This window comes from Oryctolagus cuniculus, chromosome 7, assembly GCF_964237555.1.
Source record: "Oryctolagus cuniculus chromosome 7, mOryCun1.1, whole genome shotgun sequence".
NCBI classification, from domain to species: domain Eukaryota; kingdom Metazoa; phylum Chordata; class Mammalia; order Lagomorpha; family Leporidae; genus Oryctolagus; species Oryctolagus cuniculus.
The window spans coordinates 2,226,673-2,252,138 of record NC_091438.1 but is presented as its reverse complement, the minus strand read 5'-3'; the positions used below and the strand labels follow the sequence as shown (position 1 = coordinate 2,252,138).

Here is a 25,466-nt window from a genome sequence, read left to right as displayed (position 1 = left end):
GGAGGCTTCCTGCGTCGGACCGCAGAGCGAGTCGGGAAACGATTTTAAACTTCGTGGGCGGCTGAGCGCCGATTTGCCGCTTTCCGAAGGCGGGATTTCAGAGCTGGCCCTCGGCCCCCTAGGAGCCTGGAGCTTAGGTGGAGAGGGGCGAGCTGGGACCCACTGCCCTCGGCCCTTCCCTCTCGGCGGACAGGAGCCGGCTCCGCTGGAGTGCGGGTGGCCGGGCTGCGTGGCTTGGTCAGGGTAAGGGACCTCCCCGGCGTGAAGTCGCAGGGCCGAGGTCTCCTGGGCGCGACGCAGTGTCGGAGCTGGTCTGCAGGAATGATTGCTGAATCCGGAATGGGTGACAGCGTGGACACGGCATTCTATTGGTAAGCTGCTCCGGGGCAGGCCGTGGACCCTGCCGCTCTCCCTGGCGCCTGGTCATTCTCCTCCAGTCCTGTGTGTTTAGATGCGCTCAGCGCTCGGCGGAGGCCTGGGGTTGCAGTTGGAGTTACACTTCAGCGCAATGCAGAAAGTGAGTAAGTATAGCCCCCCCACCCCCCCGGTCTAGCCACAGGAGAACAGGTGAGCGTGAATTCTGTGTCGTGGACTGCAAGTGCAAGAGGAGCTGGCAGGAGCGCGAGCTCGCTCCGTGGATTCTGGAGAGCTGCCTCGAGCAGATGCAGCCTGCGAAATGGGAAAGAGATGGTGAGACCCGCGGGAGCGGAGACTCCCCGGACCGGGACGCAGGTGTCAAGTCAGAAGTAGAGATCTGGCAGCCACTTGTGGAGTGAAGGACTTCAGAGTCGGGGGGAGCACCCACTTAGGGGGCGTGGAGAAGAAGAGGCAGCGGCAGGCACTGTGTGCAAGGAGGGAGATCGCCCGGAGATGCAGTGTCAGAAGAAACCAGGTAGCAGCAGGTGGCTTAGGGGAGGAGCCGCGAACAAACGTGATGAGAAAGTGTAGAGGGGTCGCTGAGCAGACCTGGTGAACCACGCATTTATTTGGCCGTGGCTTCGGCAAAATGTTGGTTATCTTCAAGAGTACAGTTTCCTTCTAACCGAGGGCTTGCTGAAGACTTCTGATAACATACTTCTTAGTGGAAGCAGGGGGCGTACACCCGCTTCCAGGAGCTTGCTCCCAGAAAGAAGGGCGTGAATTGGATTGAAAGAGGCATGTTTTAGTGCTAGGATGTTTGGCAGTGGGAAAACAGGATCTTTCGGAGGAGAGATTCAAGATGGCATAAATTTTAGATTAACGTAGGAGTGGTTCCAGTCCGGGGAGATGTCCACTGGTTGGAGATCAGAATATTGATCCCCGCAGTAGCTCTAGAAAGCAGTGGGAGTCTCTTTCCTCACAGTTGGAAGGAGGAACATTGGGGCAGTAATGTCTTGGGTCAGGATATATTTGTCACCTCTCTTTTTCTGAGCTAAGCAGAGTTACACATTCGTGAGTGTGGAGCAAGAAGCTGCAATTGCTATATATCATTTGTTAATCGTTAATGCATGCATTGGGCTGTTTCACATTACCTTAATGCTACATGCTCAAGTCGAACATTTTCTGAAAACCAGCCCTCTCTCCCAATGCTGATAGTCTTTTTTCTTACTTAAATTTATGGCTTAGCTAGACTTTAAAATATTTTTGTGATTTGTAACATCTCTCTTAAGGAATCAAGTTTTTTTTTTTTTTTTTTTTTTTTAAGATTCATTCATTTATTTGAAAGGCAGAGTTACAGAGAGACAGAGGCAGAGGCAGGAGAGAGAGATAGAGGTCTTCCATCCACTGGCTCACTCCCCAGATGGAGCTGGGCCGATCTGAAGCCAGGAACCAGGAGCTTCCTGCAGGTCTCCCACGCAGGTGCAGGGGCCCAAAGACTCAGGCCATCCTCCACTGCTTTCTCAGGCCATAGCAGAGAGCTGGACCAGAGGTGGAGCAGCCGGCACTTGAACCGGCACTCATATGGATGCCGGCACTGTAGGTGGCGGCTTTACCACTATGTCACAGCGCCAGCCCCCAAGGAATTAAGTTTAGCAGGAATTATTTTGCCTTGATGTTGATCTGCATTTGAGATGTAGTGTGAAAGAAGTAGATAAGAGCCAGACTTCCTGGGTTGAAATCCTTGCTCTTTGACTGTCTTACTGTTTGACTTTGGCAAGTCATTCAGCTTTTTGTCACCTAGGAACACAGTAACCCACTCACTAGTGGGGTTGAGGATTAAGAGTACCTGGAGCATGATAAATGCTCCGTTCATGTTAGTTGTTATTGCCCAAGTTACACGTTTGAAAGAAGCATTGTCTGTAAATGGGACTGGTTAAGATTCCCTTTCAAATAGATAATTCAGTGCACATTTAAAGCGAGACTGCTTTAGAGTAGCCACGTCTTAAATTATTGGTATAGGGTGGACAGTGTGTGTGGGGTGGGAGTGGGGTTTAAGCTACAACTTGTGACGCTGGAGCATCGAGTGCTGGTTGGAGTCCTGGCTGTTTGCTTTCTTCTCCTCTTCCTCTTCTCCTCCTCCCTTCCCCTCCCCTTCCACCTTTGCCTCCTCCTTCTCCTCCTACATCCTCTTCCCTCCTCCTCCCTCTTTATTTATTTGAAAGGCAGAGTTACACAGAGAGAGGGAGCTACAGAGAGACATCTCCCATCTTTTCGTTCACTGTCCAAATGACTGCAGCAGCTGAGCTTCATCTGGGTCTCCCACATGGGTGCAGGGGCCCAAGTTCTGGGCCGTCCTCCACTGCTCTTCCAGGTGCATTAGCAGGGAGCTGGATCCGAAGTGGAGCAGCTGGGAACCAGTGCTTACATGGGATACCAACAGCATAGGTGGCTCCCTAACCCACTGTGCCACAGTGCTGGCCCCTGCTCTGCTTCTGATCCAGCTTCCTGCGAATGCTTCCTGGGAGGCAGCAGATGACGGACAAGTGCTTGGGCTCCTGCCACCCATGTGGGAGACCCAGATTGAGTTCTGGATCCCTGGCTTTGGCTTGGCCCAGTCCTAGCTGTTTTGGGCCTTTGACTGGAGGATAGACCGTCTCTCTCCTTCCCTCTTTCTGTGCCTCCCCGCACCCCCAACCCCAGCTTTGCCTTTCAAGTAGATGAAAATAAATAAACATTTAAATTGTGTTATATATGATCCTGCTCTGGGCATTATCTGAGCTCTGAGGACTATTTTTTTTTTTTTTTGAAGATTTATTTATTTATTTGAAAGAGTTACACAGAGAGAGACGGAGAAGCAGAGAGAGAGAGAGAGAGAGAGAGGTCCTCCATCTGCTGCTTCACTCCCCAATTGGCTGCAATGGCCGGAGCTGCGCTGATCCGAAGCCAGGAACCAGGAACTTCCTCCGAGTCTCCCAAGCCAGTGCAGGGGCCCAAGGACTTGAGCCATCTTCTACTGCTTTCCCAGGCCATAACAGAGAGCTGGATCGGAAGTGGAGCAGCCAGGTCTCAAACTGGTGCCCATGTGGGTTGCTGACGCTTCAGGCCAGGGTGTTAACCCACTGCACCACAGTGCTAGCCCCTTGCCTATTAAAATTAAAAAAACTCAACTGGGGAGGGGGATACTATTTTTTGTTACTATTAACAAAAGTAACTTTTTGGAAAGAGTTAGAGAAGGATATGGAGACACACGTACACACACACACACAGATCTTCCATCTGCTGGTTTACTTCCCAGATGTCTGCAATGGCCAGCACTGGGCCAGGCTGAAGCCAGGAGTCAGGAGCTTCATCCAGGTCTCTCACATGTGTGACAGAGGCCCAAACACTTGGGCCATATTTTCCTACTTTTCCCAGGACATTAGTAGGGAGCTGGATTAGAAGCTAAGCAGCTGGGATACGAACCAGAGACCATATGGGATGCCAGTGTCGCAGGTGATGGTTTTACCTGTTGTGCCACAATGCCAACCCCACAAAGTAACTTTTGCTTAGAAACTTTTTTAAAAAAGAGTACCTGCAGAGTAGTTTGGAATAATTATTATAGTTTTTAAAATAATTCCTCTTGATGAAAACTATATTTTAATTTTGGAGCTCTGTGAAATACTTCATTTCATTGAACTAATAGTTGTTTAACAATTAAAGGACACTCAGCATTGGGTTGGGTAATGATATGAGAAACACAAAGCATGATTCAGTCAGAGAAGCTTGGACTTGCTGGGGAGACAAGAACAACACACCAAATAGTGGTACAGCGAAGTACGTGAACAAGGGCAAAATGAGTGTTGCAGACAGGGATTGAGGAGGGCCTGTGTGCCGGCCCATCTCCAGAGCTCTCAGAGGACATTGCTGGGGGTTTCGTTAGACTCCCTGAGAGATGAGATCTCATTGTGCTCACACGTACTCACACTGCTTCCAGGAATGAGCCACCGATACAGGCAGAAGTGTGTAACATAGGTGTTTCATGGAAAAGGGTTATCATCCCCCACTTGCTTGAAAAGAGATGGAATTCTAACACGATCTTGAGGTCACTTCCGCTAGGGAATATGGTGGACAATCAAAACAGGAGGACAAGCCTGAGATTATGTCCTTGCCTGGGAGTGGACTCAGGAGGGTAAGGAGACGCTGAGCTATAAAGACCTAGAGTACTGAACAGAAGAGTTAGGACTTACCTGGTCACTGAGCTATAAAGACCTAGAGTACTGAACAGAAGAGTCTAGGACTTACCTGGTCACTGAGCTATAAAGACCTAGAGTACTGAACAGAAGAGTTTAGGACTTATCTTGTCACTGTACAGATTTTTGCACAGGTAACTTCATAAAGTTAGTTTGGAGCTTTTTTTTGGAAGAATGAATTATTCTTTGATGTGGAGAACTTTTGGTTGTAGTAATAAAAACATGGCTAAGGAAGAAGCTTTGGGAATAGATGGTGTTAAAGGGAAAAATAGAATGTGCATTATGATGAATGTTAAAGAATGACAACGGGGGACCACTTAAATGAGTTTAAGTGAGCTTAGAAAATTGGCAGGAATTTGAAAATGGACCAGGTAGCTTTTGGAAAGAAGAGCGAAGGAAGAAATTGAATTTGGTTCTGAACATACTAATGTAGCTAACATGTTCACAAAAGACAATGAGAAATACAGTAGGCTGAAAAGTCCAAACTGGGGACAAGGAGGGGAGAGAAGTAAAGAGAGGAAGAATTCCTTTGTAGTGCGGAGAGGACTCTGTGATGTTGTCAGCATGAGTTAACTCCTCAGTGTTTTATTTTTTTCTCTTAATGTAGACCATGGATCCTTATGATGCACCAGAATCCACTCCTAGGCAGCACCCATCCTGCAGTCTCAAAGAGTACTTTCTAGCAGCCACCCCGCTGCAGAGACGGCTGGAGTCGGTCAGGAAGCAGGCCACTTCATTTGTCCCAACTCCGCCCCGAAGGAGGATTCCCCAGCGCTCACAGCTGCAGGTACGCCTCTGTGTATTCCTTTCTCAGTCGGTGCTGTGAATTAAGTTTCAACTTCTGTGGCTATTTATAGTATTTTTAAATTTTTCTTAACCTCTTGGCTCCTAAAGTGAGAAACAATTAAAAAAGATTTCACACTGCAGCACTACCTTTTTTGTTATTTAATCTCCTTTAATCGAGGTGATTTTCCTACCGTGTCTTATATTTTACAAACTTGACATTTTTGAAGAGTATAATCCTACTCTTCCTGCCTTTTTTTTAAAGATCTATTTTCCTGCCCCCTTCCCTTTATTTTTAAGAAAGCTTTTATTTAGGCTGGCGCCGCGGCTCACTAGGCTAATCCTCCGCCTAGCGGCACTGGCACACAGGGTTCTAGTCCCGGTTGGGGCGCCGGATTCTGTCCCGGTTGCCCCTCTTCCAGGCCAGCTCTCTGCTGTGGCCAGGGAGTGCATTGGAGAATGACCCAAGTGCTTGGGCCCTGCACCCCATGGGAGACCAGGAGAAGCACTTGGCTCCTGCCATCGGATCAGCGCGGTGCACCGGCCGCGGCAGCCATTGGAGGGTGAACCAACGGCAAAGGAAGACCTTTGTCTCTCTCTCTCTCACTGTCCACTCTGCCTGTCCAAAAAAAAAAAAAAGAAGAAGAAGAAGAAAGCTTTTATTTAATGAATATAAATTTCATAGGTACAGCTTTAGGAATATAGCAGTTCTTCCCCTCATACACACCCTCCCACCCCCACTCCTGTCCCATCTGCTACTCCCTCTCCCATCCCATTCTTCATTAAGATTCGTTTTTAATTAGCTTTATATATAGAAGACCAACTCTAAACTAAGTAAAGATTTCCACAATTTACACCCACACAGACACACAAAGTATGAAGTACTGTTTGCAGACGAGTTTTGCAGTTAATTCTCATAGTACAACACAGTAAGGACAGAGGTCCTACATGGGGAGTAAGTGCACAGTGACTCCTGTTGTTGATTTAACAATTGACACTCTTATTTATGATGTCAGTAATCACCTGAGGCTCTTGACATGAGCTGGCAAGGCTATGGAAGCCTTCTGAGTTCACAAACTCCGAGTTTATTTAGACAGGGCCATAAGCAAACTAGAAGTTCTCTCCTCCCTTCAGAGAAAAATACATCCTTCTTTGATGGCCCCTTCTTTCCGCTGGGGTCCCCACATGGTTGTAGGGGCCCAAGTACCTTGTCATTGGCTGCTGCTTTCCTAGGTGTATTATTAGGGAGCTGATCAGAAGTGGAACAGCTGGAACATGAACCCGTGCCCATATGGGATGCTTTACCACTACGCCACAACACTGCCCCCTACACGTCATTTTGACTATACCTAATCATATGAGGTCAGGTGTTAAATTTTCCACTTGTGATACCATGTCAAAAAATTTCAGATTTTGGATTTTCAGATTAGGGGTGCTCAACTTTTTTTCTTTTTTTTTTTTTTTAAAGATTTAGTTATTTATTTTGAAAGAGTTACAGTGAGAGAGAAAGAGAGAGAGAGAGATCTTTCATCTGCTGGTTTGCTCCCCAGATGGCTGCAAAGACCAGGGCTGGGTCAGGCTGAAACCAGGAGTCAGGAGCTTCATCTAGGTGTCCTAGATAGGTGGCAGGGGCCCAGACACCTGGTCCATCTTCTGCTGCTGTTTTCAGGCCATTAGCAGGGAGCTGGGACATGAACTGGTGCTTACATATGATACCAGCATCCCAGGTGGTGGCTTTACTTATTATGCCACAATGCCAACCCTTTGACTTGCATTTATAAAATTTATAACTTGAAATTTATTTTTTTTTTTAAGAATTATTTATTTACTTTAAAGTCAGAGTTACACAGAGAGAAGGAGAGGCAGAGAGAGAGAGAGAGAGAGAGATCTTCGATCCACTGGTTCACTCCCCAGTTGACCGCAACAGCCAGAGCTGTGCTGATCCATAGCCAGGAGCCAGGAACCTCTTCCAGGTCTCCCATGCGGGTGCAGGGGCCCAAGCACTTGGGCCATCTTCTACTGCTTTCCCAGGCCACAGCAGAGAGCTGGATCGGAAGTGGAGCAGCCGGGACTTGAACCAGTGCCCATGTGGGATGCTGGCACTGCAGGTAGCAGCTTTACCTGCTATGCCACAATGCCGGCCCCTCTCCCTCTCTCTGTAAGTATGACTTTTAAGCAGATAAATAAATCTTAAAAGAAAGCACGTTAGGAAGAAAAATAGGGCAGGAGAGATTCAGAGTGACAAAGTTGGAGTGGGTGCAGGTGCTGCTTTAACTCCGGTAGCTTGTGGGGTGACACTGGGGCAAAGACACGCGTGGAGTGAAGGAGCATGCCATGGAGCTCCTGGGGAAGAGTGTTGCACAGGGAAGGGACTACCAATGCCGAGGGCTGTTCACGGACCTGCAGAATGCCCTGGAAGCTCCAGTTTGGCTGGAGTGCAAAGATCAGGGCTTTGGGCCGGCGTGGTAGCAGAGTGGGCTACGCCTCCACCTGCGGCACCAGCATCTCATGTGGGCACCAGTTGGAGTCCCAGGTGCTCCTCTTCCAGTCCAGCTCTCTGCTGTGGCCTGGGAAAGCAGTGGAAGTTGGCCCAGTGGCCCAAGTGCTTGCGTCCCTGCACCCACATGGGAGACCTGGAAGAAGCTATTGGCTTTGAATCGGTCCATCTCTGGCCATTGTGGCCATTTGGGGAGTGAACCAGCAGATGGAAGATGTAGCTCTCTCTGTCACTCTGCCTTGCAAAGAAATTAGAAAAAAAAAATCAGGTCTTCAGTAATAGATTTGTGTTAGACACACAAAATACTATAATGGAATTCTTACTAATATTTCCTAATTGTTAAACTTCTTTTGTCTTGATTTTTTTAGGAAGATGTTGATCCTCAAAAGGTTGCATTCCTTCTGCATAAACAGTGGACTTTATATAGTTTAACTCCCCTATACAAATTTTCCTATACTAATCTCAAGGAGTACTCTAGACTTCTGAGTGCGTTTATTACTGCTGAAAAGCAAAAAGGACTTGCTGTGGAAGTAGGAGAAGACTGCAACATCAAAGTGGTTTTCTCTACTCTCCTCGGAGTGAAAGGAACGCAAAGCGACCCGGAAGCAGTTCTCGTCCAGGTGTGATATATAAGCAACACCTCTTCCTTGGGGGAAAAAAGCTGCGGTTTCATGGTTTGGAAATTGTTTTGGTATTTTCTTACTTTTTTTAAATTCCCAAGTTGTTATTTTAACCTGTTCTAAGCTATGTTTAACCAAATTTTGAAACAGCCAACCTAAAAATGTTTTTCCTACATGTATAGGAAATGTGTGAGTCTGTGTCTAAAATTTTGTTTATTTTAGGAAACTTAGAAAATACATAAAAGTACAAAGAAAGTTAAAGAAATCACAGTTTTAACATGTTAATGCACATCTGTGTATCTATACAGTCTTTTTTTTTTTTTTTTTTAAGATTTATTTATTTATTTGAAAGAGTTACACACAGAGAGAAGGAGAGGCACAGAGACAGAGAGAGAGGTCTTCCATCCGCTGGTTCACTCCCCAGATGGCCTCAATGGCCAGAGCTGTGCCAATCTGAAGCCAGGAGCCAGAAATTTCCTCCGGGTCTCCCATGCAGGTGCAGGGGCCCAAGGACTTGAGCCATCTTCTGTTGCCTTCCCAGGCCATAACAGAGAGCTGGATCGGAAGTGGAGTAGCTGGAACTTGAACTGGTGTCCATATGGGATGCTGGCACTGCAAGAGGTGGCTTCACCTGCTACACCACAGCGCTGGCCCCATCTATATGGTCTTAAAATAGTGCTTATACTGTTTATTATTTTCACATTATAGCATTTTCACTAATTAATATTTGTAGGTGATTACTCATGCCATTAGAAATTAAACATTTTTGAAGATGCATCTGTATAATTCTATGGTTTTTATTAAAATTAAGTTCCTAAAAGTATAATTGTAGTAAAAAATAGCATATCTTTAGTTATTGTGATATATTGTGCCAGGTTACTCTCAGAAATGTAGTAACGCTTTACATTCTTTCTCCTGAGTAGTGTATAAAGGTGATACGACTATCTTTCACTTGATTAAGTGGATCGATTTTATATGTCACTCATGCCTGTTGCTTCTGTTTCCTCTCGGTGACTAAGCTTAGTCACTGATAAGGAAGTTAAAGTCTCGCGCAGTTGAGAAAGCCTGTTTTTTTGCTTGTTTATATAGACCAGAGGCTGGTAAACTGTGGCTTACAAGGCCAGATGTTACCTGCTGCTTTTTCTTGTAAATAAGGGATAATTGGAACATAGCCCTTTTCATCTACTTTTGTGTTGTTTGTGTCTGTTTTGGGCTACAACAGCAGCGCTGAGTAGTTGGGACAAAGATCCTATGACCAGCAGAGCCTACAGTAGTTACTGTCCAGCCCCTGAAAGAAACCCTTGCTGACTCCTGGTGCAGGCCGTGGATTGGCGATCGTACAATGCACTGGGGTGAGATGCAGCTGAGGGCAGGAGACAGAGGTCTATTAGTCTTACAAAAAAGAAAAAAGTGAGGGAAGCCGTTCAAGGCTGGTACGGTGCTTGATGCAGTAAATCGCTGGCAGTCTAGGCTTCCTCTGCCTCTCTTCTCTGCCGTGGCTTAGGGCATGGCTTCACCCTTACAGCCGCCGTGTGTAGAAGATGGCGTTGGGGCTGTACACAGGATGCTCAGCTCCAGGCAGGAAGGACAGACAGGCTGTCTGACACAGACTAAATACTGCTGAGACCCAGCACCTGTTTGCATCCTGCTTGGAAGGGAGCCTAGACAAATTTGCTTTCTGGGGCTGATGCTGTGGTGTGTGTAGTAGGCTAAGCCTCTGCCTGTGGTGCTGGCATCCCACATGGGCACCAGTTGTGTCCTGGCAGCTCCTCTTCTGAACCAGCTCTCTGCTAATGGCCTGGGAAAGCAGTGGAAGATGGTCCAAGTGCTTGGGCCTCTGCAGCCATGTGGGAGACCTGGAAGAAGCTCCTGGCTCTTGGCTTCAATCTGGCCCAGACTTGGCCTGTTGCGGCCTTTTGGGGAGTGAACCAGTGGATGGAGGACCCCTCTCTCTCTGTCTCTCTGTCTGTAACTCTGCCTTTCAAATAAATAAATCTTTAAAAGAAATTTTTCAGTGGGTACTTTGCTACTTCAAGTAAAGGGACTGTTTTATAGCGGACAGAAAAATGGATACTGGGGAGGTAATTGGTAAAGTTTGTCAAGGGAAGCAGCTGATGCTCACAGAAGTCTTGATACGTGCATGTCTTCAGTTATGCAGACGTTCTTGTGAGGATTGGAAGTGACCTCTTGAATTCCTAGTGCAGTATTCCAGTAGTTTTCAAATTAAACCTCATTTTTGGTCAGAGTTACAGGACTCATAGGTGACAAAAGTATGATAAACGTAATACATCTGGGTTCAAGATATTGAGAGTCTTTTATAATCTGTTAAGCAAAAAGGGGAAATCTAAGTAACCGTTTAAATGCTCGTCACTAAAGGGATATGATACAGGATTGTGATCTTGACCTTGTCAATACTTTAACAAAAAGTTTCATGAATATCTGGAAGGTATGTTTGTCATTAGACTTTCAAATTTAAAATTTGAAGACTTAGTCAAGTAGAAATAAAATTAAGATCCTAAACAATTTTTTTTTTTTTTTTAAGATTTATTTTATTTATTTGAAAGAGTTACAAAGAGAGGGAGAGACAGCGAGAGAGGTCATCCATCCATTGGTTCACTCCCCAAATGGCCACAACGATAGGAGCTGAGCTGATCTGAAGCCAGAGCCAGGAGCTTCTTCCAGGTTTCCCACGTAGGTGCAGGGTCCCAAGCACTTGAGTTGCATCAACAGGGAGTTGGATAGGAAGTGGAGCAGCCAGGACTAGAACTGGCACCCATATGGGATGCCGGTGCTGCAGGCAGGGTCTTTAACCTGCTGCCCCAGTGTTGGCCCCATCTTAAACAGTCTGAATGGAATGGCTCAATGGGCCAAATTGAAAGAAATTTATATTTTATTTTATTGTTTTTTTAAAGATTGATTTATTTGAAAGGCGGAATTACAGAGAGAGAGGTAGAGGCAGAGAGAGAGAGAGGTCTTCTGTCTGCTGGCTCATCCCCAGATGGCTATAACAGCTGAGGCTGGGCCAGGGCAAAGCCATGAGCCTGGAGCTTCTTCTGGGTCTCCCACATGTGTGGCAGGGACTAAAACACTTGATCCATCTTCCACTGCCTTCCCAGGTACAGTAGCAAGGAGCTGGATTGAAGTGGAGCAGCCAGGACTCACACTGGTGCTCATGTGGGATGCCAGCACTGCAGGTGTCATCTTAACCCCTTGTGCCACAGTGAGGAGTCAGTTTACTTTCTTAATATAAGTTGAGGGAGATTTGCCTATTAAAAGCAAAAATGAATATGGAGAGCTAATTTCTATAGCGCTATAAACCCAGAAAACTATAATCTGGGATTACATTCATAGAAGTATAACCTAGGTCAAGGATAGTGATAATTTTTTCAAAGATTATTTATTTTATTTGAAAGATTTACACACATACACAGAGAGAGAGAGAGAGAGAGAGAGAGATCTTCCATCTGCTGGTTTACTCCCCACATAACCGCAATGGCCGGAGCTAGGCCAGACTGAAGCCAGGAGTCAGGAGTTTCTTCCAGGTCTCTCATGTGGGTGCAGGGCTGAAGGACTTGAGCCACCTTTCATTGCTTTCCCAGGCGTACTAGCAGGGAGCCGGATCAGAAGTGGAGCTGCCAGGAATTGAACCAGTGCCCATCTGGGATGCTGGTCTGCAGGAAGTGACTTAACCCACTACACCACTGTGCCAGCCCCAAATAGTAATAATCTCACAATTAAATCTTTTTGAAGTAATTATGTTCACTTATAAATTACTCTTATGCAGAGGAATTGAGAGAAGAGTGACTAGGATAGTTAGGGAGCATGGATATATGTCACAGGACAAATGATTGAAAAAATTGAAGATGTTGAACTTCATAATATATATGAGACCATCAAATATGTTGGCAACTCTTCCTGTAGAAGAGACATTAGGTTTGATTTGCTTTATGTAAAGAATAAAACAGAACAGGAGATTGAAAAGAATAGGCCTAACATATGAAAAATAATTTAAAGTTACCAGAAAGAACTGTCTTCCTCAATAGAAGATTCAAGTACATTGGATTTGGTGACCTTTGTAGTCCCTTATGAAGTTGAAATTTTCTTTTTTCAGAATACAGCACCTGATTGTGCCATAGTGGCATCTCATTTTTTAAAAAGATTTATTTATTTGTTTGAAAGACAGAATGACAGGAAGAGAGGGAGGGAGGGAAGAGAGATATCTTTCATCTGCTGGTTCTCTCCCCAAAAAGGCCAGAGGTTGAGCCAGGCTGAAGCCAGTAGCCTGGAACTCCTTCCAGATCTCCCATGTGGGTAGCATAGACCCAAGCACCTGAGCCACCCTCCACTGCCTTTCCTGATAAATTAGCAGGGAGCTGGATTGGAAACCGAGCAGCTGGGACCTGAGCCGGTGTTTCAGTATAGGCTGTCAGCACTGCAAAAGACAACTTAATTCACTGTACTGCATCATGGACCTTGGCATCTCTTATTTTGTATTTTGGTTGCACCAAAATGTTGCCATATACCACATCTTCAGGTTACTGGCAGTAGGGGCTGGCATTGTGGTATGGTGGGTTAAACTGCTGCCTGCAATGCTGGCATCCCATATGGGTGTTGGTTTGAGTCCTGGTGTCCTATTTCCTATCCAGCTCCCTACTTGTGTGCCTGGGAAGGCAGCTGGAGATGGTCCATATCCTTGGGCCCCTACCACCCATGTGGGAGAACAGTAAGGAGTTCCAGGCTTCTTGCTTCGGCCTGGTCCAGGCCTGGCTCTTGCTGCTAAATTTGGGGAGTGAACCAGTGGACTGTCTCTCTCTCTCTCTAACTCTGCCTTTCAAGTTAATAAATAAATCTTAAAAAAAAAATATTGGCAGTAAGCTCAATTATTTTGATAAACCCTAATAATGATTAGGGAACCTATTCCTTTTGTGCTTTTTGGCAAGCTGATACATTAGATTTTCTTATTTTTAATGTACTAATTTTGAGACAATGTCAGATCATGTGTACTTGTAACGAATCTGTTTTACTTTTCCTTGTAGATTCTGTCAAAACCTCAGCTGCCATCTGAGGACAGAGAAGCAAAGGCGTTGTGGACCGGTTGGTTCTGCTGTGTGTTTGGAGATGGTCTTCTAGAAACAGTTTCGGAAGATTTCACCTGTTTACCCTTATTCCTTGCAAATGGAGCAGAGTCTAATACAGCCATAATCGGAACCTGGTTTCAGAAAACTTTTGACTGTTACTTCAGTCCTTTAGCGATCAATGCATTTAATCTTTCCTGGATGGCTGCTATGTGGACTGCATGCAAAATGGACCGTTATGTGGCTGCCACTGAGTTTCTGTGGTCTGTACCCTGCAGCCCTCAAAGCCTGGACATTTCTTATGCGATACATCCAGAGGATGCAAAAGCTTTGTGGGACAGTGTCCACAGAACACCTGGGGAGGTTACCCAGGAGGAAGTTGACTTGTTCATGGACTGTCTCTCTTCACATTTTTATAGACATTTCAGAATTCACTTATCAGCCACAAGATTGGTTCGTGTTTCAACATCTGTAGCTTCAGCACATACTGATGGAAAGATAAAGGTTAGTCTGAACAAATCTAAGTAATTTTTCCTTATTGTTACGGGGTTTTCAAAATGTATGGTGATTGTGTTTTCCATATAGAAGAGATGCATTTGAATGTATGCCAGTTTAAGACAGTAGAGAGACTTTTTTTTAAAAGATTTATTTATTTATTTGAGAGGCAGAGTTACAGAGAGGGAGAGATAGAGAAGTCTTTCATCTGCTGGTTCACTCCCCAAATGGTTGCATTGGCCAGGCCTAGGCCAGACTGAGCCAGCAGCCAGGAGCTTCTTCTGGGTCCCCTACATGGGTACAGGGACCCAAGCACCAGGGCCATCTTCCACTGCCCTCCCAGGGCATCAGCAGGGAGCTGGAGCCAGGAGCCTCTTCTGGGTCTCCCATGCAGGTGCAGGGGCCCAAGGACTTCTGCTTTCCCAGGCCATAGCAGAGAGCTGGATCAGAAGTGGAGCAGCTGGGACTAGAACTGGCGCCCATATGAGATGCCAGTGCCACAGGCAGTTTTAACCTACTATGCGACAGCACCAACCCCTGTAGAGAGACTTTATTTTGTGCTTTATAACTAAATTACCAAAGTTTTATTGCAGCTTTATAATGGGAGGGCACTATATACCATGTGCTATAAACTTTGGTAATATGCATTATTTTATAACTTTGAAACTTTGCAAATTATTTCCTGTCAAATGTTGAAACAATTATCAGAGTAATAGAGGATTTTATATGTTAGATAAGAAGATTATAGTCAGGAACATAGAACAAGATGATGTCATCTTTATATTCTAGAATTTTCTGTCCCCATTGGGAAAGAAGTAATACAGACATTGTTTTGCTCTCATGAACTGTGTATTACAAGAAACATCAAATAAACAGAAAGTGTGTACATAGCCACAGTGTGAAAGCTTCCTGTGGTCTTGCCAATATGTTGGGAAATTAACAGACCTGGTTGTAGTCTTTACTTCGCTGTTTTTAATCTCATTTTATCTTAAAGAAACTGACGCCATGATAGTTTCATTTTTTTTTTAAGACTAATTTTTTATTTGAAAGCTAGAGTTACAGAGAGGAGAAGGAGGGGATAGAGAAAGATAGAGGTAGAGAGTGAGAGACATCGTCTGGTTCATTGGTTCACTCCCCACGTGGCCTTAACAGCTGGGGCTGGGCTAGGCTGAAACCAGGAGCCTGGAGCTTCTTCTGAGTCTCCCACGTGGGTTTCTGCTGTTTTCCCAGGTGCATTAGCAGGGCGCTGGATGGAAAGTGTAGCAGCTGGGACTTGAATTGGCCCCCATATGGGATACTGGCACTGCAGGTGGAGGCTTAACCTGCTATGCCACAATGCCAGCCCAAGTTCATATTATTTATTTTTTTTTTAAAGATTTATTTGTTGGCCGGCGCCACGGCTCACTAGGCTAATCCTCTGCCTAGCGGCGCCGGCACACCGGGTTCTAGTCCTGGTCGGGGCGCCAGATTCTGTCCCGGTTGCCCCTCTTCCAGGCCAGCTCTCTGCTGTGGCCAGGGAGTGCAGTGGAGGATGGCCCAAGTGCTTGGGCCCTGCACCCCATGGGAGACCAGGAGAAGCACCTGGCTCCTGGCTCCTGCCATCGGATCAGCGCGGTGCGCTGGCCGCGGCGGCCATTGGAGGGTGAACCAACGGCAAAGGAAGACCTTTCTCTCTGTCTCTCTCTCTCACTGTCCAATCTGCCTGTCAAAAAAAAAAAAAAAAAAAAAAAAAAAAGATTTATTTGTTTATTTGAAACTCAGAGTTACACAGAGAGAGAGAGAGAGAGAGAGAGAGAAAGAGAGGTCTTCTATCTACTGGTTTACTCCCCAATTGGCTGCAATGGCCTGAGGTGTGCCGATCCAAAGCCAGGAGCCAGGAGCTTCTTCTGGGTCTCGCACACAGAAGCAGGGGCCCAAGGACTTAGGCCATCTTCTGCTTTCCCAGGCCATAGCAGAGAGCTGGATTGGAAGTGGAGCAACTGGGACTCAAACCGGTACCCACATGGGATGCCTGCACTGCAGGCGGCAGCTTTACCCACTATGCCACAGCACTGGCCCCCCATATTATTTTTTAAAAGATGTATTTATTGGGGCCCATGTTGTGGCATAGTGGGTTAAGCCTCCACCTACAATGCTGGCCCCCATGATGGTTTTAAGTGACATGTGCAAGATAGCTTGGAAAGAGGAGTCAAGACTTGAACTCATCTCCTAGGTTCCAAGAAATTGATCATCTTTAAGCGCCATACTCATGCTTTCCAAACCAGAGGCCATGTTAGGAGATAATTTTGGTGGGAAGACACCAGTACTGCAGTACAAAATAGGAAGACTACAAAAGATACAAAAGTGAAAGTACATTGCATGTGCTTAATGAGCTAAATCCAGAAATTAGACCACTGTGACATTTATCATTCCCTTATCAAACTGCTGTGTTGTTATAATGCTGTTTTTTTTTAAGGTTTGTTTTATTTGTAATGCTATTCTAATTTTAAATGTCTTTTCTTTCCCCACAGATTATTTGTCATAAATACCTTATTGGTGTGTTGGCATATTTGACAGAACTGGCAATTTTTCAAATTGAGTGAGGTCTTCTATGGACTGCAAGATGTGGATTATGTACCCTTTTCTAGTTGATTATTTGCCTAGCTGCTAAGCTGAGAGGGACGCAGGAGAAATGGTATCTATTTCTGTGTTTTCCTCACAGTGCTTTGGAGTTGCCCAGATGGAAGCCAAGAAGAATCTAGAACAGAGAACGCCATGGCTGAGCCACAGCTGTGTACTCCTGTGTGGATCATGAACCAGGGTGCCAGTCTCTAGGGAGATGCTGAGTTGTTCAGTTCTGTCATCTTTTAAAAAAAGGATTCAAGTGAGGTATATCTGATACTGGCTATTTCTGATTTGGGTCTTCAAAACCTTTAACACATTTTAAACATTTTAGACTTGCATTCATAGAGAATTTGTGTCTTCTAAAGACATTTTCCTAGCAGGTGTTTCGCCATAGAGAGAAATGGCAATGAAAATCCCCTCAAAAGTAAACTAAAAAGTAATATGCATCTCTTTAGCCACTACTGTGCTTCTGTTTTTAATACTGTTCAATTCCTACTGCAATGTTAAATTAAATATTCGCTTTTAAAATGAAGCAGTGTGTTTATCAGCGTCTTAATGACACCTTTCAATTAATATCTCAGTTGTGGGAAGTGGTAGGCCTTTCTCTAGCACAAAGAGTCCAAACCAATAATTATATAGAACCCCACACATTGTAGAGTTGAAAGGCCTCTGCCCCTTTTGAGGGCAGAAGTTATCTTGCTTAACCTTCATGTCCCTACTTTTGTAGAGTATTTGGGAAATATCTGTAAATGAATTTTAAACAGTTCTTCGATTTTACATATAAAAACTGTGAGATGGAGCAACTTAAGAGACTTGCTTGTAATGTTGTACTTAAATTTCTTCTTCTTTTTTTTTTTTAAAGATTTATTTATTTATTTGAAAGTCAGAGTTACACAGAGAGAGAAGGAGAGTCAGAGAGAGAGGTCTCCCATCCGCTGGTTCACTCCCCAATTAGCCATAACGGCCGGAGCTGTGCCAATCTGAAGCCAGGAGCCAGGAGCCTCCTCCGGGCCTCCCATGCAGATGCAGGGACCCAAGGACTTGGGCCATCTTCTATTGCTTTCCCAGGCCATAACAGAGAGCTGGACAGGAAGTGGAGCAGCTGGGACTAGAACCGGCGCTCATATGGGATGCCAGCGCTTCAGGCCAGGGCATTGCCCCACTGTGCCACAGCGTTGGCCTCAGATTTCTTCTTCTTCTTCTTTTTTTTTTTTTTTAAGATTTATTTATTTATTTGAAAGTCAGAGTTACACAGAGAGGAGTGGCAGAGAGAGAGAGAGAGAGAGAGAGAGGTCGGTCTTCCATCTGATGGTTCACTCCCCAATTGGTCACAACGGCCGGAGCTGCACCCATCCAAATCCAGGAGCCAGGAGCTTCTTCTGGGTCTCCCACGTGGGTGCAGGGGCCCAAGGACTTGGGCCATCTTCTACTGCTTTCCCAGGCCACAGCAGAGAGCTGGATCGGAAGAGGAGCAGTCAGGTTTCAAACTGGCGCTCATATGGGATGCTGGCGCTTCAGGCCAGGGCCTTAACCCGTTGAGCCACAGCCCCGGCCCCCCCCAGATTTCTTCTTACTGTAAGATTTTAGTTTAGTTTAGAAACAATTTTTAGAAAAATTTTGTTTGAAAGAAAGTAGCATTAATAGACTCCTTGTAAAACACAGGGTAAGTTCTGGGACGGGGTCTTACTTCAGATACACTAGAGGCAGCACAGGTAGTGGAAAAGCGTGGGCTTCTGAGTGAGACATTTGTTTGTCTACTTGACACTGAGCTCCGCAGTGTCCTAAGAGCTGCATGGGTAATAGGACTATAGCAACGAAGAAGACAAAAGGCTTCCTTTGCTATAGACATTATACCCTGGTGAAGGATGGGTAAAAGATATTTCCAAAGAGACAAATGTGTGAAGAATAAAGCATTGAGATCTGAAAAGGGAGTGCCCGCGCGGGGCCTACTCTACGCTGTAGTCAGAGAAGGTCTGAGCTGAAGCCTGAATGATGAGGGACTAGCCAGGTGAGGGTCTGGGGGAGCTGTGCTAAGCAGGGGAAACAGGAACAGAGGCCTTTCTTTTTTTCTTTAAAGTTTTTTTTATTTTTTTTAAATTTTTTTAATTTTTATTTTTTTGACAGGCAGAGTGGACAGTAAGAGAGAGAGAGAAAGGTCTTCCTTTTTGCCATTGGTTCACCCTCCAATGGCCACCGCGGCCGGCACACCACGCTGATCCGATGGCAGGAGCCAGGTACTTATCCTGGTCTCCCGTGGGGTGCAGGGCCCAAGCACCTGGGCCATCCTCGACTGCACTCCCGGGCCACAGCAGAGAGCTGGCCTGGAAGAGGGGCAACCGGGACAGAATCCGGCGCCCCGACCGGGACTAGAACCTGGTGTGCCGGTGCCGCTAGGCAGAGGATTAGCCTAGTGAGCCACGGCGCCGGCCCTTTTTTTCTTTAAAGTTTTATTTATTTGAAAGACAGAGAGGGGGAGAGAGAGATTTTTTTTTTTTTTTTTTTGAAAGAGTGGACAGTGAGAGAGGGAGACACAGAGAGAAAGGTCTTCCTTTGCCGTTGGTTCACCCTCCAATGGCCGCTGCAGCTGGCGCACCGCGCTGATGAGGAGCCAGGTGCTTCTTCCTGGTCTCCCATGGGGTGCAGGGCCCAAGGACTTGGGCCATCCTCCACTGCACTCCCTGGACACAGCAGAGAGCTGGACAGGAAGAGGAGCAACCGGGACAGAATCTGGCACCCCGACCGGGACTAGAACCCGGGGTGCTGGAGCTGCAGGCAGAGGATTAGCCTATTGAGCCGTGGCACAGGCAGCGAGAGATCTTCTATCTGCTGATTCACTCTCCAGATGGCTGCACCAGTCAGGGCTGGGCCAGCCTGAAGCCAGGAGCCAGGAACCTCATTAGGGTCTCACATGAGGGCAGGGGCCCAAGCACTTGGGCCATGAGCAGGGAGCTGGATTGGAAAAGGAGCAGCTGGGACATGAACTGGCGCCCATATGGGATGCTGACATTGCAGATGATGGCTTTACCTGCTATGCCACAGTGGGGGTCCAGGAACAAAGGCCTTGAGATAGGTAAGAATTTGGCCTATTTGCAGAACCAAGGAAGTCTGTGGTTGGAGTATGGTGAATGAGGGTGCGTAGACTAATACAGATGACATTGGGAGGTTGTGCAGCAGAGACTTCTCCCCTTGCATTGCTATCTCCCAGTTTTTGGCCAGGGGGCACCTAGCTGTCCAGAATAGGGATGATACTTTCCAGCCTTTCTTATGGGTAGGTATAGTCCTATGAATACGTTCTGACCCTTGGGATAAACATGAAAGTATCAGAGAGAGCTTCTAGGCATGGATGCCCTGTGCCTTCTATTCTCTCTTCCCAGTTTGCTGCCTGAAACATTGATGTAATGATTGGTACTCTGGCTGCTCTCTTAGGTCACATGGGTGAGGGTCAGGTCCTAGGGGTCACAGAGCGTGGCTGAGATGAGTGTGTGCCCTGAGGACTTAAAGCTGAATGCCAGCGCAAGCCTTGGATGGCCTCCAGACTGATATGTCTGAGAGGTAAACTCTCTAGTTTAAGCTATTATTATTTTGGGTCTCTGTTGCTCAAATCTAATTTTAACTTGCTACAGAGGCAGTAGTCATTTAAGTTTTCGCAGGTACTATGAAGAGATTGGATTTTATTCTAAATGCAATAGGAAGCCACTGAAGGATTAAACAGGATCATATGACTCCTTTTACAAGATAGGGAGAATGAATTGTAGGTGGACAAGAATGGAAGAGACAAATTAGTGAAAAAGTACAAATGATACAACCCCTATGGAGAAGGGAGCAATATTTAGCAAAATGATGTGTGTATTTACCCTTTGATCAGCAGTCCCACTTCTAGGATTCTATCCTGAGCAATCATTGGCAAAAAATATAAAAGCACACAGAAGGTTACTTATTACAGCAGTGTTCATAATGGCAAAACTAAAAACAATTCAAATGCCCGTCAGAGGGGCCTGGTTGCATAAACTGTGGTGTACCTGCAAAATGGATTACTATTACTGCAGCTATAAAAACATGGAGAAGGATCTGTATGCTCCCCTGGAGTAATCTCCAGGATATACTGGTACATGAAAGAGCAGGGTGTGGACAGGGTGCTGTGGTACTACTGGTAATGTAGGGAATGAAGGAAGTCATGTGTGTGCCTATATTTCCTTATGCTTTCAAAAAGCAATGGAAAGAAACTTCCAAAAGTAATGCTTGTTCACTTTTGGGGGGAAGTACTAACTGGATAGAGAGGTTAGGAATAGAAGTTAAGAATTACCCAAGTGTTCCTTGTTTATAATTTAGAATTGCATTTTATATAATTGAAAAAAAAGATCCAAAGGAAAAATGGGTGTGTTTTGGTGGGATGGGTTAAGCCGCCCCCATCTGTGCTGGAGTGCTGATTCAGGTTCTGGCTGCTCCGCTTCTGGTCCAGCTCCCTTCTAGGAGCCTGGGAACCAGCAGATGATGACTGAAGGAACTGAGCCCCTGCCACGCCACTGCGGGAGGCCGGATGGGGTTCATGTCTCCTGGCTTCAGTCTGGTTCAGCCTGGGCTGTTGCGGCCATTTGGGATGGAAGAGCTCTCTCTCTCTCTTTCAAACAAATGAACTGATTTTTTTTTTAAAGGAAAAAGCAAAGCAATACTTAAACATTAAAAATAAATGAACCTGCGTTCATGGGACAACCACGGAGAAATCCGTTTTCAATATCTTTAAATCATGTTTTATAAAAATTTTTTAAAATTCGTTTTTTATTCAGACAAAGGCAGAGATTTAGAGACCCCTCTACTGGCTTACTCTGCAGTGCCTGCAGTGGCCAGTACTGGGCTGAGCCTGAGCCAGGAGTTGAGAACTCAGTCTGGATCTTCCAGACAGGGACCCAGCTATGAGAGCCACTGCCCGCTGTCTTCCAGACTCTGCAGTGGTAGGAAGCTGGAACTGGGAGCTGGACCCAGGCCCTCTCACAGGGAACGCAGGCAGCGTAACTGACAACTACAAGGCAAAGTTCCCACCCCTAAGTCATCATATTTTGATTGTACATCCTAATGGTCTGTATATCAAAAAAGGAGAAGCAGGAAAGAAATCTTAAAAAAAAAATCACATGAAGTCATTTTGTTATTCATTATATTGGTTTTGGTATTTTGCCACTATTTATAAGATAAAACACATGTACTTATGTCAGTGATAGGAACCAAGGTTTTTAGTGTAAAATAGATATAAAATTGAGTAAGTAAGGATTTGGTAGTATTACATTTTAATTGGAAATAGAATAAATTTTTTTTTTCAAAGATTGGCTGTTCTGGGTGTATTGCATTTCCATAAGAATTTTAGGATTAGCTTGTCAAAAAAATTAGCTGAGATTTTGATGGTGATTGTGTTGAATTTGTAGACCAATTTGGGGAGTGTTATGATAATGACATTAAGTCTTCCAATCTCTGATCATGGGATGTCTTTCCATTTATTTAAATCTTTGAATAGTATTTTACAGATTTTAGTGTACAAGCTCTACTTTTTTGTTAAATTTATTTCTAAGTTTCTTTTTTATTCTTGATGCTATTGAGAATGGAATTGTTTTCTTAATTTCATTTTCAGATTGATGCTAGTTTATAGAAATACAATTGATTTTGCATATTGCTCTTGCATCCCGCTACCTTGCAGAATATGTCTATTTTAGCAGTTTTTTCACAGAATTCCTTAGGATTTTCTATATATAATATTAATATTTGTAAATAAAGACAGTTTTATTTCTTGATTTTCAATCTTGTATTTGTTTTTGTTGCCAAACTGGCTAGAGTTGCAGGTGCAACACTGAACAGAAATGATGAGAGTGTATATTTATTTTCTCTTTGTTCCTGATTTCACTGGGAGGGACTGCATTGGGATGTAGTAGGTTAAACTACTATCTGCAGTGCCAGCATCCTTTATGGGCACTGGTTCAGGTCCTTGCTGCTCTACTTCTGATATAACTTTCTGCTAATAGTCTTGGGAAAGCAGCAGAAGATGGGCCAAGTCCTTGGGTCCCTGTACCCATGTGGGAGACCTAGATGAAGCTCCTGGCTTCTGCCTGGTCTAACCCTGGCCGATATGGCCATCTGGGGAGTGAACTAGCAGATGGAAGATCTCTCTGTCTCTCCCTCTCTCTCCCTAGCTGTGCCTTTCATATGAGTAAATATATTTAAAAAAAATTTTTTAAGAACATCTTTCATATATCAGAAAACAAGATAGGATCACAAACTGTGTCAAAAAGAGTCACTGTGGGGTGACCATGGGGTATTTGGCAAAGGTCAGGTCATATGCATGTCAAAAGCCAAAATTATAATTGATTGAATATATAAGAATTTAAGAGCTCATACTGTTACTGAAGATTGATTGGGTTTTTTGGTTTAGACATTTTAGAAACTCATAGGTTGCCTTGGAGAAAGGAAGGAGGTTCATTTTGGCCCATGGTTCTGGAGGCAGCGTCCAAGACTGGGCAGCTGCAGTGGAGGGGGCCTCCTGCTGGCCAGAGTTAGAAGGGCAAGTGGGTGTGTGTAGAAGAGAAAGCAAGGGGCCGAGCCTACTACAACAACCCACTCTTGTGATAATTAACCCACTATAGCAAGAGAACTGCTTTAATCCCGCTTGGTTTCCTAATCATCCCACCACTTCTCACTTACTCTGGGGACCAAGTTCCAATGTGAGTATTGAGGACGAACCATATTCCAGCCATACCATTATAGAGTCGGTTCTGAAAGCTGGCAGGTGAAGGGTGGAGGCAAGCTCGCAACAAATCTTACATTTCTTCTCATCTGTCAGGTCCTTTTTTTCTTCATTCTTGCAATTCAACTTTTGGGGAAAACGGAGTTATTTTGTCTTATAAAGTTTCTCACGTTCTGGATTTTACTCATCAAATGCCTACAGAGGGAGTGGGTGTTTGGTGTGGGGCTTATTACGCCACGTGGGATGCCTATGTCCTGTATCAGTGTCTCAGTTTGAGTCCTGGCTCAACTCCTGATTCTAGCCTGTTGCCAGTGTCACCCCGGGAGGCGGCAGGTGTGGCTCATCTGCTTTGGTCCCTGACATCCATGTGGGAGACCTGGATTGAGATACAAGCCCCTTCCTGGCTTTGGCCTAGCATAATGTGAGCGAGGGCATTTGGGGGATGAACCAGCAGATGAGAGCTCTCTGTCTCCCGCTTTGCCTTTCAAATTAGGTGAAAATAATAAAAGCACCAGTCCCTCTGAAGTTACCATGTTCCTGTACTCCTACGTATTTCCTGTATACTAGGATATTCAGAGCAGGGATTGTCAAGCTTTTTCCACTTGGCATCCCTTTACATTCTCAGAAACTATCAGATTCCAAAGAACTTTTGCTTATATGGATTATGTCTAGTAATATTTATCATATTACAGTTTGCTACTATTCTACTCATATCCCCTTGCATACTTTTTTTTAAAAAAATTATTTATTTAAAAGAGTTACAGAGGGACAGAGGCACTCTTCCACAGTGCCGGCCCCAGGCAGCTGCTTTTATTGTTACGTCACAACACCAGCCCCTTCGAGGACATTCTTAACAAAGATTTTTAAAATTTCAAGTCAGTAGTGATGAAGAATGTTACTAGTCATAGTTCGGTGCCGCTGCCTTGATTTTTTTTTTTTTTAAGATTTATTTATTTGAAAGAGTTACAGAGAGGCAGAGGCAGAGAGAGAGAGGTCTTGCATCTGCTGGTTCACTCCCCAAATGGCTACAATAGCCAGAGCTGGGCTGATCCAAAGCCAGGAGCCAGGAGTTTCTTCTGGGTCTCCCACACGGGTGCAGGGGCCCAAGGACTTGGGCCATCTTCTACTGCTTTCGCAGGCCATAGAGAGCTGGATCGGAAGTAGAGCAGCCAGGACTCGAACTGGCGCCCCTATGGGATGCCAGCACTGCAGGTGGCAGTTTTACCTGCTACACCATAGCGCCGCCCCTCACTGTCTTGATTTGTGCCAAGGCACTGGCAGTTTTATCCATATTGCTTCTGTTTCATCAGCGAAAATGTCATGATAGTAGAAAAGGCAAGACTTCTTAATTATACTAGGAGAACAGTTTTTATGTATGGATACTCTGAAAGAATCTTAGGGACTTCGGGAATCTTTTTTTTTTTTTTTTTTTTTTTTTTTTTTACAGGTGTCGCTCCCCCATTCGCGGAGGAACGACACAGGACCCTGCGCTGTTCTTTTGTCTGCTCGGCCCTTCCCGGGTTTGCTGCTGGTCCTTCCCGGGTTGGCTGCCGACCCCTCCACCTCCGCGGAGGGGCAGCACCCCCTGCCACTTTCCCCGCTTCCACGGAGGAGCGGCACACCGCCGGCCGGCTCTCTCGGGGGCTGCTCAGGTGTTCCTTCAGATGTTCCTGGTGCATGTTGTTTTTCTCCTCCTTTATAGTCCTCTTCCACCAATCCCAACTCTGCTACCCACACGCCGAGTACGCTGCTCTCCTCCAATCAGGAGCAGGATCAGCTCCTGCAGGTCATCACTCAAGTTGGCGAGAGGCAGCTGCGTAGAAGTTGTTTACTCCCTTCTCAGCGCCATATTGTGGGAGAGCAGATGCATAGAGTAAGTCTTAATTCCAGTAACAGTCTAGTCTCAGTTGCTCCCCACAGTTCCCCCTTTCTTTTTATTTTTTGGCGTTGATACGCGCCTGTCTTCGGTGCCCCGTGGCACACACTCTGCTCTGCTTGCTAGAGTTGCCTGCAGGTGCTTATAGCCCTACCAATCAGGCAAACCGAATCCGGGTCCTCTTCGCCATGTTGTGAGGAGGT

At 45.5% G+C, this 25,466-nt stretch overlaps 1 protein-coding gene across 2 annotated transcripts; it reads left to right on the top strand.

Moving 5' to 3' along the window:
• Positions 1-28: 28 nt before the first annotated feature.
• Positions 29-17,195, top strand: CENPL (centromere protein L). 2 transcript variants are annotated; one of them, XM_017345623.3, is made up of 5 exons: positions 29-371; positions 5,197-5,376; positions 8,238-8,489; positions 13,526-14,068; positions 16,570-17,195. In XM_017345623.3, the coding sequence occupies exons 2-5, from the start codon at positions 5,200-5,202 to the stop codon at positions 16,639-16,641; spliced, it is 1,044 nt and encodes a 347-aa protein (XP_017201112.2). In that variant the 5' UTR covers positions 29-371; positions 5,197-5,199; the 3' UTR covers positions 16,642-17,195. The 2 variants fall into 2 exon arrangements, with proteins under 2 accessions (XP_017201112.2, XP_069933245.1); XM_070077144.1 differs by lacking the exon at positions 29-371 and adding an exon at positions 387-517.
• Positions 17,196-25,466: the final 8,271 nt, after the last annotated feature.